Source organism: Egretta garzetta, unplaced genomic scaffold (genome assembly GCF_000687185.1).
Source record: "Egretta garzetta isolate BGI_Z169 unplaced genomic scaffold, ASM68718v1 scaffold79, whole genome shotgun sequence".
Lineage (NCBI taxonomy): Eukaryota > Metazoa > Chordata > Aves > Pelecaniformes > Ardeidae > Egretta > Egretta garzetta.
Window position 1 is genome coordinate 3,793,341 of NW_009260791.1, and position 21,699 is coordinate 3,815,039.

At 49.6% G+C, this 21,699-nt stretch overlaps 1 protein-coding gene across 1 annotated transcript; it reads right to left on the reverse strand.

Annotated features, from left to right (window-relative positions):
• Nucleotide 1: 1 nt before the first annotated feature.
• Nucleotides 2-19,794, reverse strand: VSX2 (visual system homeobox 2). Its single transcript, XM_035902034.1, has 4 exons — nt 19,790-19,794; nt 18,913-19,036; nt 1,401-1,581; nt 2-396 (listed from the first exon to the last, which is right to left on the reverse strand). The coding sequence occupies exons 1-4, from the start codon at nt 19,792-19,794 to the stop codon at nt 2-4; spliced, it is 705 nt and encodes a 234-aa protein (XP_035757927.1).
• Nucleotides 19,795-21,699: the final 1,905 nt, after the last annotated feature.

The window sequence follows — 21,699 nt, forward strand, 5'->3', positions numbered from 1 at the left end:
CCTAGATCAGCTTCTCCTCCTTCTGCGACGAGTTCAACTTCTCTGTCTGTCTCTCATCCTCCGCCGCTGCCGCCTCCTCCCCTGTCTCCGGCTTCCTGCCCGGGGCTGGGGTGTCCCCGGTGATGGTCCCCAGGACTTTGGTGCTGTGCTCCTGAGCTTTGGCCCTGAGGGCGGCAATGCTGTTTTCTCTCAGTTCCTCCTGGGAAATGGTGGTTTTGGGATCCGGGCCCCTCTCTTCCTTGTCACCCTTGTCAAGCTTGGGCAGGGCCTGGCGCTCCACCTCCGTCTTCCTCCCCGCCTCAGCCGCTGCCTCCAGAGACTTTTTGTGCATCCCTAAAAAGAATTGTTGGTATTCGGGTTTAGAAAAGCGCCTGGGCATGGGAAAGCCATCTTGAACTGAAAACAGCAAAGATAAAGAGAGGCCAGAATTAAGGAAAAGCAGAAACCCTCGCTTCACGCAGCAGTCGCGGCAAGCTGCTCGCTCTGGCCCCCGCGCGAGGGCAGCCCAGGCAAGGCAGCTGCCTGCTGGGGCAGCCCGGCCCCTGCACCTGTGGCCTCGGGGCTGGCCCCAATTACCCTCCCCTCCATTTCTCTCTGTGCACCTAAAGCTAACTTGTCCCCGCAGGGGGACGAGGGTCTCAGACAGCAGCACAGTTGCCTGAGCTTCACTGAGGCTAGGGAGAGAGATCCCCCATTGCCTATTCCTGTATCAATCCGCTCCTCACGCAACCCACCCCTCTGCCTCTCCATTTCACACAGATAGAAGGACAGGACAGCCCGTTGTCAAGATGCCGGACACTAGTTTGGGGGCAGAACCAGCCTGAAAGGTCAGAAAGCAGGAAGCAAACAGCAGGAGCATGGTAGGGTAGCTGCTACCTCTGTGTCTGCACAGAAAACCAAGTGAAACAAGGCAGAAATGCAGCTCCTCCAGGTGCCGAGAGCAGGAGGAGGCAGCAGCATGCACCCCCTGGGACTTGAAGCAAGGAGAGCACATTTGGGGGTCCTGGCACCCCGCATACTGTCACAGGGCTGGGGGAGTCAGACAGGAATGACCTCCTGCCTTGGGCAAGGATTGGAGCTCCTGCTCCAGGGCTGGGCACGAGGGATGCTCATGCCATGAGAGTCAAAGGCTAGCACCAGTCTGAGTATGGGGGACAAATTCCTGCCCCAGCCAGATCCTGCAGGTCAGGATCCAAGGACCAGCAGGGATTTGGGATGAGCAATCAGACCCTATTGATGAGGGCCACTGGGGGACAGGGGGCTAGAGGGTGGCCGGGCAGGGGGAGCCTTGCCCCACCGCCCTCCAACCGTGTTTTCAACATGGCTCCGCTTTCTTCCTTGCATCCCCCTGCTTCATCTCCACCCACCGCCATCCCCCATGGAGGTGGGTGCTCTCTTACCCAGGAGCCAAGGGGCACAGGACTCCATGATGCCATCCTTGGCAGACTTGAGGATGGATTCGGGCAGCGGGATGGAGTGACGCACCATGGCACCGTAGAGCCCATACTCAGCCATCACGCTGCTCCTGCCCCAGCACTTCTCCCTCTTCCGCCACTTGGCCCGGCGGTTCTGGAACCAAACCTGGGGCGGGCAACAAGGAGGGACATGGGGTTTTTTGTGGAGAAGGTGTGTCAGTCCCCTTCCCGCACGTGTGTTTGTGCAGCAGGATGAAGGTGGATGGATAGATGCTCTTTTCAAAAGCACTGTGACTTCTTCCCCCATGCAGCAGCCGCCGGGTATCTCTCCCTCCCTCCCTCCCTTGCAGGAGCGGCAAGGGCCAAGAATGAGAACAGGTCCCATCCCTCTCTGCAGGATGTAATTAATTTGCCATCGTGGCGTCTTTTTCTAGCGGCTTTTGGCTCTCGTGCCTGGGATTTTCTTGCATTATTTACTGGGTGTCTGAGCTGCGGTGCAGGGCTGCAGGCAGCGGTGCCTGCAGGGAGGGCTGGGATGGGGGCGGATGCTCAGGAGAAGGCGGGAGAAGGGGGAAGCTGATCTGTGTGCTTTGCCCTGAATTCCCAGTTTGAAAAGCCCCTCATCTTCTCAGAAAATTGGCAGAATAATCTCTGAGCTGTGACCTGGGGGGCAGCCAGCAGAGAGGCGGGTGGCGATGGCGGGGCGAGGGGGATGCTTGCAGAAATCTATTAGCGCTCTCTCTCCGATTTCCATTCCTCTTGTCTCCCTCGCCCTCCTCCCTCCCCGGCTCCCCTCCCTTCCTGACAAGCAGAGGCATCAGCTTTAGATGAAAAATTGCTCGAGGTCTATTCAGAAGGAGGCAAAGGAAGAGTCAGCCCCAGGGGCAGCCCAGGCCTGATTGAAAAATAAGTTAATTTCAGTTTGAATCGATGGGCCTCAGGCACTGAAATATCACGGGAAATTAAAGCAGCTGGTCCCCAGGGAACCACGCCATTGACCTGCGCTAATTAATGCCATGGAGTTACCAGGCCCCTCTCCGAGAGGCAGCCCCTCCTTCCCCGTGGACACCCCAAACACCTCCTCATTTAACTAATTAGACTCACAGAAAATTGGGTGTTAATTTGTTTAGGATTTTTTTTCCTTTTCTATTTTTTTCCCTCCCTTTCCCGGAAAGTACACGGCAGAATGGAAATGAATGGCGGGGTCTCGCTGGCAGATGGATGCTCGGGGTCACTCCGCAATCTTCTCCGACTTGATTGCTTGATTAGGTCGTTAGCACATTAAAAAAAAAAATTGCTTGCCGTCTGGCGCTGGCCTGATGAGTGGGATGAGGCGGGAATCGCCTGGGTAATTTATCTTTTTATACTGCAAAGAATTTGATTTCAATCTGCAGATATATGGAGGTGCCTTTGACACCTGTTTAACATTACAGAGCTGACAGCTTAACCCTCTCTTGTCCCCACTGCCCGTAGCCATGGGGGAGCTCAGACTGCAGTGGGGAGCACTGGGGGACTGGGGCAGACCCCCAGCTCTTCGTGGGGACCCCAAGACTGATGCTGCAGAGCGATGCCCTGCTCTCAGCTGGCAAGGCAAGCTCACCTCTTCTACCTGTGCAGAGGGGAACTGCCCAGCACCGAAGCCTTACAGGGACAGAGCTGCAGGGTCAGCGGGTGGCTTGCTAGTGCTGGTGACCGCCAGCCGCTGACCCTGCAGCTCTGTCCCCGTAAGGCTTCGGTGCTGGGAGCCCGGCCAGACTGGCCCCACAGGGAGCTCTGAGGGGTGGATGGGGTGGTGGTCCCAGCAGCTGTGATCCCAGCTTCTCCCAGCAGAAGACACTCTGTGCATGTCAGAGGGGATTTTACAGCCAGGCTGCTTCACCACACGTCACCTCCTCTGCATGATAAACAGGCTGATTTACACTTTCATGCTGCTGATATGTAACCCCTGGACCATGGTTGGCTGCGAATCCACTGGGGCCTGAGCAAGAACATGGTTCCACTCCCTCGTGCCTGTGTGACACAGGGGTTTGCTCCATCATGCAGTCAGCAGGATGCTGCCAGGGTCTCTCACTCCCGGAGCCCGGAGGGCAGAGCTGGAGGGGACTGGCTCACGCCCTCTCCAACCTCAGCATAAACCCTTGTGGTTCCTTCTCACCCAGCAAGACCGGGGCGGCGAGGCAGCTATCCCTGACACCTCCATGCAGCGAGGGGGCAGCTCGACCCACCAGGGCCAGGAGAGGGATCCTGCCTGTCCTGCCCTGGATAAACCAGTAGAGCTGCAGAGCTCCTCTCTATCTCCTTTGGCTTCACGGAGAAATTCCTGCACAACCCAAGGCCCAGCGCCTGCAAATCTGCCTTGGTTTGGGGCTGCAGTGACACCTTTCCATGTACCCAGAGTGGCCTGAAGGGAACTCTGCACAGCTGTTTTTGTCACCAGTTGCCACACCTGGGATCTCAGCCAGGAACAGATTTTTCCATCAAGTACCAAGTGGGCAACTTTTTAAACTCTCTTCAATCCCCTTTTACCCAGGTGCCTCTTCACTGATGTTTTTACCACCTCTCCCTTTGCCCTCCTTCCCGCCTTGATGCCCCAAACATCTTCCCCCATGCCTCATGCTCCCCTGCCCTTCTCCCTGGCCAGGTCTCAGCCTGCCCCAGCTCTGCCCACTGCCACTAAACCTGCTGCTTTGGAGCAACCCCTTTTCCCCAGCAGGGCCACACAAATGCCAGAGCCAGCAGAAGCTTTGCCAGCTGGCAGCCCAATTTTGACTAGAGCCGGTAGAAATTTTTCAATCAAAAAATGCTGATTCAATCGCACAGGAAAAACTGCATCTGGCCAGTGGCAGTGTAATCAAAATTATGTATGGCTTTCTTCTGAATGCTGTATTTTAATCTCAGCTCCCTAAGACATGCAAAATCTATGCTTTAAAGCCAAATGGGAAAATCAAAATGACATCAAGACCCCAGTAAGATCACTTTGAGATTTTCCAAATCAATTTTTGTCATTTGATGGGAATTTCCTCTTGGTTTTGACTAGGAAAAAGGAAAGTTTGAAATCCCAGAATTTCTAGCCGAACAGAATTTGGGAGGACTGACCATCTTGCTTTAATACCAGGAGCCATATCTTCATCTCAGGCATGAAGTTGAGTGAAACCAGCAGTGCTCAATACTGAATATCGCTGGGGTCAGACCCCAGCCCTGCACCTCTGCTGCAAGCCCATCCCGAGGAGCATGGAGGGAAGAGCTCCAGCATGGCACTGGCAGCCCCCATGCCATTTCAGATCAGCAGAATTATTCCCCGTGGCCCGTTCTCGGGATTTTGCCCTCATTCAGATGGCTCCGTCAGTGGGACTTTCTTCTGGGAGAAGATCTCACCACTTCCTTCAAATTTCTTGATGTGTTACCAGAATTTTCCCATGCCTTGATGCTGAGCTGAATTACGCAACAGTTTTGGTAATTCTGAGGTATTTTCAGCTGTGTTGGTACATCAGCCCCAACTTCCAAATATGCAATCATTTATTATTGGCACCTCACTTTTCCTGGAGAGGGTTTCACCCTTACGCTTACATTTACTCATGGCTTTGGTATTCCAAGTCTTCTTTGGCTGCTTGTTGTCTTTTCTTCAAGACAGCTGCTCTACTACTTCCTCTGGCTCTGTAAAAGTCAGTCTGCTTCAAGCAATGTTTAGGTTTGTCCGTGTTTCCTCTTGCCCCTTCCCATCGCGTGCATCGTCTCAGCTTTGTGAAATGCTTTATTGTCGTGGCTGTGTACCATGCACCTTCCTTCTCACTTGCTTTCACCTGGTTCTCTGTTCCACAGCCCAAGGTATGGTGAAAAGATTGTGTTTGTGCTTCCACACTTCACAAGCAGTGGTGAAACCCCCTGATTAATTTTAAACCGAAGCATGTCAGATGTTTGTGCGAAGCTATTGCAATCTGATGAGCAGAGGTGTCTTTTGGACCAACGTGCTACATCTTAAGATGATTTACAGCTTTTTTTATCACATGAGCACCCTCTGAGAAACATGGGAAACTTGTTCCAGGAACCCTATCCTCAAAAAATGGACAAGAGAGTAAAGAGGACAGGTTTATCTCGCTATCCACCAGACACGTTAGCATCTAAGTTGAGCCCATGCATGCATGTTTGCTATTTAGCAGCCCAAAACCTTCTCCTGAGCTGCTCCTGAGGCTCCACAAGTGCTTCCCTTGGCACACCAAGGGTTGGATCTGGGGTGGTCACTGCATGGCTGAGCTGGGGGCAGCAGGCAAGGCGGCCTCTGACAAGGCTGCCGAACACCCTCTGTGCACCGTCAGCAGGATAAGATGATGCTCACTGCACACTGCAAGTTGAGTATGCCTGCACACCCTGCAGAAACTGCAGCCTCTTCCATATCCATGAGTTTTGGTCCTCTAGGCATAGAAAAGATGCAAGACCAAAAACTTATCACCTTGCAAAACCTGGTCTCAATATGAAGCAGGCAAATAGAGGCTGGTAACATAACACTTCGCTCAGAGAGGATCTGCCCGTCAACTCAATCCCTATCATTTGGTCAGAGCTGAGCATCACATACTCTCTAACCCCACTGGGCACATCACACTGACACTGTCTCTTCCAAGAGCAGCCACAGCCTATGAACCAAGATAGCAGCAAACGCCTGCACCTTCAGTGTCATCTCCTGGATCCTTGTTCCACATGCCTGTTCTTCTGAGGCCCCCTTACCGACATCAACAGTATTGCAAAGCCTTATAAACAGGGATGTTTCTAACCTTAATCATCATCTAATTCTCACCCTCAGTGCCCAAAGCAGTAAAAGTTGAGGCACTCTCTGCTTGACCGCAGGGTTGCAGCGTTTTGGAATCAAGACTGGCAAGGTTATTCTTGCCAGTTTCCTTCTTTGAATCACAAAAGATGGCTGATACTTCTTTGGATTATTGATGATGTGGAAGAGCAAATTGTAGTAGGGGGAATCTCTCATTTTGCAAAGGGACGTGAGACTCAATACGTCCTTGTTATCCGCATTCATCATATTAGTTAAGTTTGTTTACCTAATCAGCTCCTGAAACATTGTCTGCTAAAGAGAGAAATCTCCCTGAGGTTGGCCATGAGCCAGGAATCTGAATTAGCAAAGGGATATTTTAAGGCACCTAGGGTGTTACTGTGTATTGTTTCTGTATTGTTTCAACCTCGAATTTTCACTGGTTATGCTCATTTTCTTGGCTGCTACTTTCCAAGCTGGGGCACACAGGAGAATTGGTAATGGCCATCTTTGTCTTTCTAAAGAAAAAATGTTCTTTTCCCTGCACAAGCAATTCCTCCTCTCTTCAAGGAAAATTCCAGGCTAGATAATGGGGAATTTTTGATTCACAGAATCTCACAAACTGCCTTCGACATAGCATTTCAACAGGGATCTTTCAAGTAACAAGCTTTATGGAGCACAAGATGGTCCCAGCCCAAAGCAGTGCACGCTGAAATGTCCGCTAGATGGCCACAAACAAATGCACGTCCACATGTGCAGACACACAGACACAGCCGCACAGACACACCAGCACATGCCTTTGCGAGGCGGTGGGAAGCAGACGCACTTGGCTGTCAGCAAACCAGCAGCTAAGGCAAGGGACAAAATCCTAAGTCACCCCAGCAGCAACGCTGAGACCATCCCCCCTGCCCATGGACCAAGAAGTGTATCTTCTTTGCTCTCTGCCAATTCCCCTGCTGCAAACCTTCAGCTTCAGGGAGCTGAACTGTTGCTCTGTACGATCCCTGCAAAGAAGCCTTTTCTGATACTGAGCTCTTCAAGTGAGGACACAGCAGACAAACCCTGTCCTGCCCAGCCAGGCAGCCTTCTGGACTTCTCCTGTGACATTGCCTTGGATTGTAATCCGCTGTCACGGTCCTACCCAATGTGATGGTGCTGATGGCTCTCAGACCCAATGCACTCATGTCCATCCAGCACCACGCTCTTCTCCCAGGGATCCAGCCATCTCTGGCTGAGCCGCGCAGAAGCTGAACTTCTCACATTCACCCACCGGATCTCTTCCCTCCATGGCATTTACTGCTGTGGGAAACACCCAGACATCTACACCAACACCCTGTAGTTGCTTATGTCCCTTTCCCCACCATTCTGCTCTGGACTGATCCTGTCACCTCACTGTATGCACAGCAAAGCAGTGGCACAGGGAAGCTCTGTTTCTCAGTGTGAGCTCTTCACGCCTCTGCCTGCATATTGGTTTCCCCTCTCCTGGACTAGAAAAACCTGGTCAGGCCTGCTATCCCCCTCACAGCAGAATGCTGCTCCTAAAATGGTACCCAGTGGTATACCTGTCACTTCCCCACTTGAAGCCCTTTGGTGGGTCTGGCTGCAGACCAGCTCTACAATGAGAGTAGTCAAAAGGAAAACCTCCTCCAAAAAAATAGCGATATCCTCGCCCTCGTATCAGCCAGGGCCAGTGGCCCTGGCTGGGTTCAACTTGAGGATGTGAGCATTGCAAAGAACAGCCTCATAGCTTCCTTGGAGCGTGTCCCCAGCCGCACCCATGGGCCCTGGGGCTTTTTAATGAATTGCCACAAGAGTGTGAGGTCTGTCTGGGTCCTGGGGCTTCCTGAAATCCCTCCCCTGTAGCCATCACCCCAGGAAAGCTTCCTGTCCCCAGGCTGCTGGTGGAGACTGCGCCACTTGTGTAAGCCTGGAAACGGTTTACTGCTGTCTTTTTCAAATGTAATGTCAAAATTATTGGCACTGTTTATGGTGACATCACTTTCTACGGCTGGTGTAAAGTGGGTATGAAGTTAAATGAGAGCAGTAAAGGTTGCACATGGGCTGCATGGCTGATCACAGGACTCATCATCCCTCCTCTTACTAAACACTGGGAAAGAGCTTTCTGAGCTCACACCAGAAAGAGCAATTCCCGTACACAGCATGGCAAGAGCCCTTCCTGGTAAGAGTGGGAGTCGTGTCCGACCCACTCGGCTAACAGGTCCAACCAGATGTACTGAGGTGAGCGGTGCGATGGTATTCATGCCCCTCAGGCAAGGACATGGTGGTTCATCCAAGCTTGGGTCTCCTCTCAGCTAAACAAGCACACAGCACACATTGAATATGGGCTCAATATGGCACCCAGCAGAAATGTACATGCTCTTACCATGCACCAGTCCTGCAGGCCAGGCCTGCCTCTGAATCCTGCTCTTAAAAGCATTACATGGGCCAAGTACAGCTACCTGTTGTAATTTATCTGACTTATGCAGCTAAAGCTATAAAATCCCTCTTAACTAGGGAACATGTCTTAAAGAGTGTGCCCTTGACCAATCTGGGGGTTTCACCTGGCCTTGCCACCTCATGTGGCAACACATTTTCTCACTTGTAACCTCCAAAAAGCGGAGAACTTACTCGGGTGCAGGGCTCACATCTTCCCCAAAGAAAAACAAGTGTGCGTACCATGTGCCTGATAGGTATAGTAAGATCAGTGGTTCAGCACACAAGTGATCTGTGCAACACATCTGCACAGCAAATGCATCCCTGAGACATTGACTTCAGCATGGCCAGACCACGATGCCAGCTGACCAGCAGCTCAGCTGGAGCTACAGCTCCATATAGGCTGCCAGATGCTGGGATGTGGGAGATAAACACCTAAAGTCCTCTTTTCCTAACATGCTGATTGAAAATCAGGAAGAACATCAGGGTCATGGGTGTATGATAGTCACAGGAAAGCTGGCAAGAGTGAGCCCGTCATCCTAGTCCACACAAACCGAAGGAGACATTTGTCCTTGTCACAATGGGTGACACTGCACATCCATCCTTTGGGTGCTCACAATGCCTGGCTCCGTGAACCAAGCTGCTATCCTGCCTGTAAAATTTCATTTTGCCTCCCTTTCCCCCACTAACACTGCTCTGCAGGTCATCTGGCACAGAGGAAACCTTAGCATAGGTCGTCATGAACATCCACATGCAATGTGGGGACACACCATACTAACACCTTCATGTTAGAGCAAGACGAGCCAGGGCAGTCGGAGGAGAGAAGTCACATCCCCTGCATGATGCCTTTCAAAGGGCCCCAAAATCAGTGCTTGGGACGCCAGCATTCCTCAGAGGCTGTGCAGTGCTGCCTGTGCTCTGGGGCTGCCCCTTGCATGCCAGAAGCAGCTGTGTGTTGTCCTTTCCTTTAGCAGGACACACAGAGCAAAGGGCAAAGGTGCACTCTGGCCTTCTCCAGAAAGAAACATAGGAGCCAGAGGCTGTGCACCAGAAGGAGACGGTGTCTGCAGCACTATCTGGTGCCCACCATTTCCTGAGCTAAGGCTCAAGCCCATCCCTGCATGCATGGTGACAGCCTGCAAGGTCCCCCCTGAAGGCTACAGCATGGTCTCACCGATGCACAAGAACTCTTGGTGCATGGAAGATATCTACTGAAACATGATATGTATTGTAAAACGTTGTAACATGTAATACGTTTCCATGCAGCAGCTTAAACTGAGCACCTAAAGAAGAAAGTGGCAGTCCTTTACAATCTTCCCTTAGGAAGACACATGGTAAGGACAGTGTTCACAATTCCTTGCCTTGTGCAACAGGAGATATCTCATCACCCAACCTCAGCAAATCCTTCATCAGGCTCTCTTGAATCTGGGGAAGGGGGAGGACCACCAGAGCCAAAGAGCAGGCCAGAACAGCGGTCTGTCCCCTGACCACCACCCAAGAGCTCAGGCCTGGCAGTTATGTTGGTGGCACTGGGTGGCCCTTCAGCGCTCTACTCCTACCTGTGACCTGCAGAGCTGGCAATCCGCAGCCTGCTCGTGGATGCTGCTTACACTAGGGCAGCACATCCAAGCTCACCGAGACATTCCCAGGTAACCCCTGTGCTTAGTCCACCCAAGCTAAGATCTCCCAGGCAGAGACCCTCCCTCAGTTGTCACTTAGCCACTGAAGCTTTGATCTCAGCCATGGTTATCATATGAGTTCAACAAGTTGATCCAATCAACTAACAAATGGTGGGATGCTGTAGTGACAGTCACGGGGGACTCTGAGTCGGAAGGATGGCAGTGAAGCCAAAGAAGCGAAGGCACCTAGAGAAATTGGAAACACCTGGTGGATGTAAAAAAAATTATCTTGGAACGGACATCACCGGCACATCTGGCTAAGAGCAGTGACCGGCACAGATACTTATCACACGTATTTACACAGATGGGTTGGCTAGATCCTTCCAAGGGGTTGTTTCCCAACCACACACACAGTTCAGCCTCCCTCTGGGTGAGCCAAGCATTGCCTTTAGAGAGGAAAGGGTAGCATGGATGAGAAGGTATCTCCCTGGTGGCATGCCCTGTGGGCCCTGCAGCTGCAGGTGAGCCAGAGCGTCCCAGAGGCACAGGTGGGCAGCCTGGCTGCACTGGCCTGGCTGAACAACATGGGTATGGGCTAACCCAGCCCAGCAAAGTGCTGCTGCTTATGCACGCTGTAGCAGGTCAACTCCAACAGCCAGGCAGGAGCCAGTCAGCAGGTTACTTCTAGACCACGGAGAGTACACAATCCCCACGTTTACAAATGTGCAACGTGCATACCATGGGCCTTTATGGTCACAGGATGGTGACCAGGTATAAGCAATGCTTGACTCACATTCCCTTGCTATGAATTTGGAGAGAAAGCCGCAGCTGAAAGCTCTGATAACCCCCAGCCAGAGTTCCAGCACTTCCCTTGCTCAGACAGTTGGGAGCCTAACACAAACCCACCGAAACAGAAAGTCAGGAGCAAACTGTGCTTCTCACACTAGGCAGGTCCTAAACTGAACATCTCTTGCTGTGCTCAGAGCAATGCTTCTCAGAGTAGACAGAAGAGCACCTAATGCTTTCTCACAGCCTCAGACGAAGGTGGTCTCCGGAAGCCACCTTTGCTGTAGGCTTTTGTAGCAACAGTTTGCTCTCCAACCCAATTCCCTTCTTCTGCTCCACAGAAGGGCCTGCCATGGACCTCCTCATGCGTGCGGAGATCGGGGTCGTCTGCGTGTCTGTTGAGGACTAGACTTCCCAACACTGCACAGGCCTGTGGAAAACCTGGCTCGCAGAACACCCACAAAGAAGGGCAATGAAAAGGCAGAGGAGGTTCGTGCTGCCAGAGAAGAATCAGAAGAACTTGCTGAGATTTATCAGGGTAAAAAATAAACACTACAGAGAAAAATAAATCCATTAAGAAATAAAGGGGAGAGAGTAAATTAACCGTGTCTCTAAAGTGCTTGTGTTATTGAACTGATAAAAAAATCTCTATCCAAAGTCAGGAAAGGAGGAAAACTTTATAATAAAGGGTCATTAAAGGAAAACCTGAACACACAACCATCAGCTGGTCCCTCTGCCAGGCATCCTAAAGCTGGAGGGGAATTAACTATTGAACTTGCTGGGCTGCCCAATTATTTTTTTTAAAAATCAGTTGTGAAAAACTGCAGTGGTATCAGAAGAGGGAAAAGAAAGTTCATCATTAAAAGGAGTGAATGCAATTGTTCCCAGTGCAGGGATTTAGGGTAGCGTTTCCAGAAGAGCTTAAGTGATCGAGGAACCGCAGTACCTAAGCTAACTCAGAGAAGCGTTACCCTTAACCTACTGTTGTTAAGAAAATAGGGCGATAAATGTGGGGAAGAGTTGTCACAGCCTGGCATTAAGCCTGCAGAGATGTTCCTCATTCTCCTGGCCATGATGAGGAAAGCCTTTGCAAAGGCACTCCACAGCAATGGGCTACTGCATATTTTGCTGCCTGCCTGTCTTTCCTCTTGCAGGGAGCTTACGTGCCCCAACACTTGAAGGTATCTGAACCTCGGTGATGGTGTCTCCAAACCACAGAGAGAACAAGGAAGGAGCTGTCACTGCAAAGCCCCATTTCCCTCATGATACTGTGGAGGAGCATACCAAACCCACACTGTCCCTTACGCCATGACAGCCATAGAACATCTTGCAAGGAACAGAGCAGAAGGCAAGGACAGGCAGGATGGGTTTTATTTGTTTTTCTGTCCCATTTATAAAATTGGTCAGTGGTTGAAGAGACTCAGGGGCTGAACACAGAGGGATAAAAAGGTACCTGGGTATACAAAATATTCGTACCTCTATACCTCCATCTCTGCACTAAAAACCCCACCTTTTAAACTGCACCTACAGCCCAACAGAGGGATAAAAAGGTACCTGGGTACACAAAATATTCATACCTCTATACCTCCATCTCTGCACTAAAAAACCCCACCTTTTAAACTGCACCTACAGCCCCGGCTGTACCAGGGTAAATCCCACAAGCTGGGCAGGTAACCTGCATGGTCTAGCAACAGGCAGGCAAGTCCCCACTTCGCAGGAAGCCAAAGAGATGTTCCCAGCCCCCCATTTTCCCTCCTGTCTCCTGCCACATTTTCTTCCCCTGTCCAAAGGCATGCAGTGTAAGAGTTTCCAGCCAGTAATCCCCCGTCGAAGGCTTGCCTGGGCCCCTGCTCTTGCCCATCACCCAGCCCCTCTGTTCACAGCTCTGGTAATTAACTTGTAAACGAAATTCTAGCACATGGACTGAAAACGGGCCACAGATAAAAGGTAATGAAAACACTCCATTACAGAAAGGGCCAAATTAAACAACTCTTAATTGAAAAAATGGAAATGAATATGAATTTAGATCAACTAAACAAGCATGTTATTGAAGAGGCAGCAAAGTGGATGAACTCCTCACATACCAATTAAAGACATGGAGGCAGAGATGCACCATACGCCACGAGAAACACTCATAATAATATTCTCACCAAGCCAGTAAGTTTGATTAGTTTTATTACTCTCACTTGTACACTTCCTCCATTTCCAAAAGCATAGGGGAAGTTAATGACAGTTATCTGGTATCGCACTGCCGTGGCTTGCCCCGGTGCTCAGGAATTATTGGCAAAGTTAGCCAGCGCTAGCTGCTCAGCTCTATTTCATTATTAATTTCTTGCAGGGCTTGCAGGGTTCTTAAAAAAAAATGAAGATATTGAAAGGGTTGGCTCACACAGCGGCGATGCTTTCAGCTTCTCCGTCACCTTGGTAATCTACCTCCAACCACTCTAATTGCTCTGGTAATTTCCTCCAGCTACATGATCTCCATGAACGTGCTGCACAGAGATACAGGTGGGAACCTGCTGGCACGGTGCCTTGCGCTGGCCCTTCTCTCTTCTAGGTGTGAGAATCACCCAAAGTTTTAGCAAGAATAGATGGGTCCTCACTTATTGAGAGTAACAGTGACAAGCATAAGATTGCCCAGGGAGGTGGTCGAGTCCCCATCCCTGGAGGTATTTAAAAGACAGGTAGACGACGTGCTTAGGGACATGGTTTAGCAGTGGGATGGCAGTGCTAGGTTAACGGTTGGACTTGATGATCTTAAAGGTCTTTTCCAACCTAAGCGATTCTATGATTCTATTCTATGATTCTATGAAAAACCAACAACAACACTACTTTCTGCAGCACTAAGAAATCCCTCGGCAGCCATTCCAGGCACAGATTTGGGAAAGGTCAGCAACTGCATGGAGCAATCATCCCCATTCCACACTTAGACGTGAGATTAAGACTACAGCACAACGCTCTGCAGCAAGCAGGAAAAGCTGGTGGGAGGGGGAGAAGCCAGGGCTGCTAAAGCTACATAAAGCCAATTTTTCCTTCACACTTTCTATCACATTTCTTGAGGAGACTCCGTGGGTTCACTCCTGAGCTCCTGCTCAGTGCAATACAGGTTCCTCAGGCCTTTCCAAATTATGTTCACCTCTAAATACAGAACATTTTTGCAAAACTGAAGCAAGGTTCAAGCCTCTTGTTCTGGAAAAATACTCTTGGTATGCTTCCCTCCAAATGACCATCCCTCCTGATTCCTCCGTCCCCATTCAACTCCTAAAGGGCTACACAGCGACACCGAAATGGGTAAATCTGATAGCAGCTAAAACAATACATTTTCAGTTAGAGTTTTAGTTTGCTTTGTTTTGTTTTTAGCCAAAATTGACCTCTTAGCTGTCTGACAAAGCTTGCTGGATGCACAGACCATCCCCACTCCTCACACGCGGCACCAGCATGTCCTTGGGGTTCCTTTTGCTTAGGTGAGCAATTTTATTTGTCCCCAAATTTTTCATCCATGCAACTACCATACAATCATTTAACAACAACTGACAATTCTTAGCACTTTTATTCTCTTTTTAAATTTATTAGTTCCCTTAAAAGGTAAATCTAGTGTCCCCACAACAGCAGTCAGGATCTTATTTTTTGGAAATACTGAACTGATTAATCGATTTATTTGATCAGTAGGAGACACACTGTAATGACAAACATACACAGTCATTTCCATAATCCCAAATCAAACTGTTACTGAACTTTAACATTGTAGATACTGATATTTAAAGTTTGGAACTGTCACTTATTAATAAATTCAATAGGGATAACTGATCTAAAATCTACACATTACACTTAGGAGTATCTGTTATGAGAAATACACTGGTTTAAGTCAGGTGTCAGAATACTTGTCAGCTTGAGGCCATTTTGAACACTTCAGGTTGTGTATTAAGGATATGCTTCCCCGCAGGAATCTACTTACCTCACCTGGATTTTACAGAATGGTCTGGGTTTATTCTAATAGCAGCACTTCACCTCTTCTGAATATTCTTTCAAATACATTGATTAACGTGTCTTTTTCAAGTATCTTGCAAAATGGCCCCAGCAGCATCTGGTCTGACTTGCGTAAAGTGTCTTACTAGGAAAATGAAATTCTTTTCCCATGCTGCCCAACAGTAGGATGCTCATGTCCCTTCCAGGAGCAGCCAGCTCCACACGGGAGGAAGATGCATGCAATGTGAAAGAGTGCTGCCTTGAAAAAAAAATACACGTTTGTCTTCTCTTTAAATGGAGGATTTGAATATTTTTTCCTGAATTGAATGTTCTCTCAAACCAATAACTTTCTTGGCCTCTGATGGCTATTTGTAGCATTCTGCTGAAGGTTTTACATGCAAGCAGTTCCTATATATCATTCTCTCAATTGCACTCTTTGAATTTCACTTTCATATTGAATTTCATAGGTGATTTACTTTCTCTTTGACTACTACCTCCTGAGAAATAATTCCATGAATGAAAATAAGGGGTTGATATCACTCATAGGTGTGGATCCAGTGGGAACCCACATGAAATGCTGTGAAAGTCCACAGTGTGTGATGCTCACAACAATCTTACAAAACACTTTCATTAATGACCTACAGGATGGAGAGAACAATTTTGAAAGATGGGAGGAACTGCAAGCTACAATGAAAATGCAAAAATATAGAGCTCCCTTGAACAGTTAGAAACCCACGCAAAGGAAAAAAAAATACGATGACACGAAATTATAAATACTAGGAAGAAGGGAATAGATTCCTTGTCAGCTGTCTCTTCCAGGGGGCATTAAATGATGCTAATAGATTCAACGCAAGATTTACTTCACTCCTGCAGTTCTGCTGCAGAAATTCTTGCTGCAGGATATACATGTGTTCAAATTCCCAGGAGGCTCTCAAAGTACTCAGTAAGTACCGCCAGATAGCTGCCTGCTCGAATACTCCTCTCTAACATCCACCTCTTGCCACCATCAGAACTGCTAGGGCTGCTGTTATGCTTGTTAGCCAAAGTTAACAAAATGCCATATGAAGCCCAGAACACTGAAGGGAAAATCCTGAGGATTAAAAAAAAAAAAAAAACACTGCCAAAAAAAAGCTTGAAGTGACTGAATTAGATAAATAGAAAGGTAAATATGGAAGGAAGTAAACCAGCGCTAATCAGAGGCTGTTTCTGCAGGGACTCTGAAGTCTAGCTGAACCGGTGCAAACACACCCAGTGCGCAGCTGTAGGCATGCAGTCCCTCGTTTCCTGAAGAACTGACGGGCAGGATGGGCTTCACAGAAGAACAACCACATGATTAAGAGACTAGAGTGTGATTTATGAAGAATGATTTAAGAAAAGATCTTCACAGCTTGCTTAAGCGATGATGAAAACTCGAAGTGACAGCCAGGAGAAGAAATGGCTTAGATTTATTTAAAGAGTGTGAGCATCATAACAAGGGGGAAAGAATTAGGCTCATACAAAAGGGGCTGAAGTTGAAAAGGAGCATGAGGTGAAATACCAAGAAGCATGACCAAGGTTGGGAATCATCTTGTCATGGCTTGTGACACACAAAAAAGTATGGACAAGGCAACTTCATAGAACATGTGGTAAGGGATGATTGGGTGCTGGCCCACAGGAAAGATCAGTGGTGCTCGGGACTCCTGCGGACCCTGATGCTCACCCTGGCAGGGTGCTCATGCTCCACACAACAGATGCCACAAATTCCGTCATTTCTCATGATCTCCCCTGTCATGGTGAGCAAAAGCGTTACTCACAAGCACCTTCGCCTGGAATACATGTGCTATTAGCAACACCTGATGTTCAGAACAGCCATGCCACAGGGTGTGTGTGCTGTCCCAGTCTAACCTGAGCTCTAGGGCAGAGGGGTCACAGCAAAGAGCACTCCTGGGTTTAAAAGCTCTGCAGTACAGGAAGAGGAGGCAGTTGTTCATTAGTCAGCTGCAGAACAACATGCTGACAGCAAGTCAGTGACAGCTAAGGTATCTTAGCCACTATCTCGCTTCCAAATCAGATAAAACACTGAGTCTCAGCACTCGAAGGATGCTCCAGATGCTGAAGCAGTACATGCAGTGTCCAGCTCTGCACCATCTGCCATAGCACCTCCCTCTGCCTCACCCACAGTGAAGGCCCTCAGCTCTGGCCAGAGAAATGGTGCCTCTGCAGTTCAACATATACTGTATCACTAGATGAACCTCTTCCTTGAAAAGGCCCTTTATAGGAAATCAAAGGTTCTTCTTTCCAGCCCAGTGTCAGATGGTGGGTGCGGGCAACACTGAACTCCCGAGAGGTCTCTCTCCTCTTCATTTGATGTCCTACAGGCTCACAAGTGGAGAAGTGACCCTCCATCCAGCTCACTCTCTCTAGAGGCAAAGCATTGGGGCATGTTGCTTAGAACAAAATCCTAACGTGTCAGATGATGGGCCATTATTTCAAAGACCGGTGGAAATCCTGCCAACATGCGGGTTATCTACAAGCTGTTAGGTCATCAGGAGTCCTGCCAGCACAACAGGATAAGAAGCACAACTTGATTTTATAAAAACGTCACTCTTGATTGAGCACAAGAATGAGGGTGGTGAGGGGGGCTCGGGACTGAGGGAAAAAGGGCTGTACTTGGGAGGATCTCCCTGTCCCTGCCCAGGGACATGCCTCAGCAGCTTCCAGCATCAGTGTTATCTTGCTAAGTGCCCTCTGACCTACCTTCCAAACCCATGTGGGAGCAGCCTCCTGGGCTGTCTCTTTAGCAAAGAAAGAGCATGGGCTGAAGGAATGGGTTGGTGGGTGCTGGGCATGCACCAGGGACTGAGCAAAAGGAGGAACTGGGGAAACCAGGACCCTCCCAACGCCACGTGGCACTCAGGCCAATGCCTCTTGTAGAAACTGCTATGCATCAGCCGCAGAGGCACCCACTGTGTGGGGGACCAGGCCAGTTTAAGCCCCAGCCAGTGAAGAAACATCAGCTGCACCAGCAAAAATGGGTTCAGGGCTTGGCCATTGGCAGCCCTGTGCCTTGTGCAGCAACATGGGGAGGAAGGGAGGCAGCAGAAGCTGCTGGAGTCCACCCTTGTGAACATCATGTTTGGTCTGTCCAAGCACATTGTGCCTCTCACGCTGCACCACAACAGTTGTAAGTCTTCTCTGGCTTTTTGGGCTGAAAGGATTGCTCGCATGCTGGCTGCCATGCACGCCAAAGGCTGGCACTGGCACAGCCCTGTGGCTCAGACTGCTCCTTCCCACAGGAGGATTCACCACACAGCAGTGATACGCCACACAGCCTTGTCCTACCTCCTCGTGGTGGCACAACAGGACTGGCATGCAATTAAACCCCAACCATTAAAAACCATTAATGAAAAATTATCCCCAGAAACTGTCAGGGAAGCTTCACTCAAGGAGACAAATGCAGTGAAAGTGCAGAGACGGTGCAAGCACCTTGCTGGGCCTCACCCATCATTCCCACACTGTGGCCCTACCTGCCTGCGACATCCCTGTGCATCCTCCTGTGCCCAAAGCAGCAGAGATGAGCTCCTTCCCTCCCACACTGCCCACCCAGATCCAGTCTCTGGGATGCTCTCTTCTTGCCTATACCACCAAGACCCCGAAATGCTGCAGTCTTTCCTTGCACACCAGTTGCCCTTCAATGATTTCGGACTCCCTCTGTTATACACGCCCCGAATCACTGGTACAACACGCCATGTACAGCACATGTTTACATACAGACACCAAATACAAATCTGCCAAGAGCAGCTGATCTGGCTACCTACTCCTGGAGAGCAGGGGAGCGGACAGCCTGGGGAGGTTTATTCAGAGCAATGTCAGCCTTCCCATGCCACTACCTTTTCTTCAGGGAGGGATGAACATGGCTGAAAGGGGCAGGATAAGGGGGTCTGAGAGATATGATTACCTGTATCCTGTCTTCTGGCAACTCTGTTTTCATGGCCAACATCTCTCTAGCATATACGTCAGGATAGTGGGCCTCATTGAAGGCCTTTTCCAGCTCCTCCAGTTGGTAGGATGTGAAGATTGTCCTGAGGGGAGTAAAACTCTTTGATCAAAAAACGTAAGAAGAAGAAGAAGCAAAGATGATGAAGAGTCAGAGAAACGGACATAGAAGCTACAGAAACCTGGGTAACCTGATAAACTCATAGCTTCCCCCCGCAACCCCCCATCTCCTGTGTTCCTGTACACAAAAGGTCAAGTGCCAGGGTGAAAGGAGAACCAGAAAATGCCAGAAGACAGCGCTTTGAACAGTTACAAATCACCTTCCCTTTAGGGACTTCCTTCTGGAGATGGTCCCTCCCCAGCAGCCAGCACTGGCCACCGCAGTGATGGCAGCTGCTCTCACATCCCAGCCCCTGCTGCCTCTTGTGGTGATCCTGGGGGTGTCCCTATCCCTCACCCCCCTGCCTCTGACCGGAGAGCAAACCCACCCCTGGCCTGGCTTAAAACCAACCCCCTCCTCCTCTTGCATCCAGAGGTTTCTTAACCCTTTGATAGCCACACTGAGATGAAGCAGCACCCCCTCAGCACCCCATTTGGAGAGGTGCTGAGCCTTTCCCCAGCTGCTGGTCCTTCGCCTCTTCAATCTCCACAAGCAAATAATCCTCCCCTGGAGCCCTGGTCCTCAGCTGAATCCTCCAAAGGTTTTATCCGCTCTGCTCCCCACTGCTTCTCACCAGTCCTTCCCTAGGAGAGCCAGTACCAGCTCCTTTCCTCTGCCTTTAGCCTGGTTTGCTTCCACTCCGATATCCCATTAGCTGCTCCCTGCCAGCTTGCATTACCCCATTATCCTCTGGAAATCCTCCTGGACCGCCCTGGGCGGGCAGCAGCCCAACCCGCCTCTGCGCAGCCAGTTCTCAGCTCGGGACAACCAGATTGAAAAATCAGCAGCTGGAAAGCCGAGACGGATGAAAGCCCTTCTCCAGGGGATGGATGAGAGGTCTCGGACCACTTCCACTCTCCCGAGGGTTAAAACTCCCACCCTCCAACCCCCCCAGTACACAAACCACAATTTTTGATAAAAACTAACAACACTCCAATGGCAAAAAAAAACCCCAAACCCCAACGAATTGCAGCCTTTGTTCAAAGTAAACATATAAATATATTGTCAAACTAAGAAACACGTAGCTCCCAAAAGGGGAAAGGAAAGAGGTGTGTGTGGGGGGGAAAGTCTTTTTCTAAAATACAACCGAATTTCAGAAAAGCCCTACGATTCCAGAGACCATAAACAGAAAATCTCAGAAATATCCTCTGCTATTCAGAATCAAAAGGATTCCACCAGATCGATAACATTACTAACAAAAGCAGCATGCAAATGCAAGGGACCTGCCTGCAATCAGATCCTTCCTTAAATTCACTCCTAAATCTATTCTCTTTTTAGTTTTCCTTCAGCTCCAACAAATTTGTGAGCTCCAGGGACAGCAGGGGCACATTAACCCCTGTATTTTGTCTCTCTGGGACCACAGGAAAAATTATTCCAATTTTGATCCAGTTTAGATTTCAAGCATTCCATTCCGCTCCACCCTCCTCTGGCCAGAGCGCGGAAGCCCAGCAAGGCTCACCGGCGGGAGGGTTTTGCCTGGCATTCAGCTGAAGTTTTCCCCTTTTAGCCCTCGTCCCTGGGTCACCTCCGTCTCTCTCCGTGATACCCAGTCCACTCTCCCTTTTGGTGTTTCTATCCTGCAGATATCTGCAGACTATTGGCCTGTCATCCCCCGGCCAGTTCCTGGTACAACCAGAGGTCTTAACCATTTCATACAGAATAGACAACTACAGCTAAATGTTGCAGGTTTGTTTCTGTCTAGAACTGGAAATAAAATACATCTGAATTTCATTTCCTCTCTCCCGCCCAGACCGTGACCTGTACGCCAGCCCCTACTGTGTTTTCATCCAGCCCTGCCCGGTCCACAAAGCAAATGAACCCGTATTTACTCCAGAGCACCCAAACTGGGACCATTTGCCTGGGGAGGGACCCCGGGTTTGGGATGAGCCCTCCAGACCAAGCCTCCCATTGCACGAATAGCAGGATGTCTTCTGGGATAGTCCGTCTCCTTCCACCCCGCATCCTGCTAAGCTTTCACTGGGGCATCTTTTAATCCACCCTTCCTGCATCGTGGCAGGATTGATTTAATTATTCCTAAATCACCCTCGGTGGATGCTGTCTGGCCTTCCTTTGTCCTGACTCTCTGGCCACAGAAATGCCAGAATCCAGCATGGGATTTTTCGTTTGTATTTCTAAGGCACAGACAAATCCAACTCCATTTTAACTGTGGGAGAAGTCAGGCAAAGTCTATGACTCTGACCATTCCCGAGGGGAAACCAGCTCCCTTATGGATCTCCCAAAGTGGATCTTCATTTCCTTAAGCAATTCTCCAGCCTTCTTCAGCTCCTCTGCAGGCTGTGTCCGATTCCCACCTATTTAATCTATTGGCAAAACATTTATTTATGAGTAATAAAATATTTAAATCACCAATAGAAATTTTCCCTTGCTGACAGCCAATATTAAGATTGCTATATGTGGAGCAAGGAATGCTTTCAATTATTTTAACTGCTTCAGTTTTGGACAGGTTGATGATTTCCCCCCCCACCCTGAACACCGGTGATCCGCATCCCGCCCAGACGCTTGCGGGCTGCTCAGGTTTGCGGCTCAGGATACCTGGATCCGCAGCCAGAAAAATTAAATAAAACGACA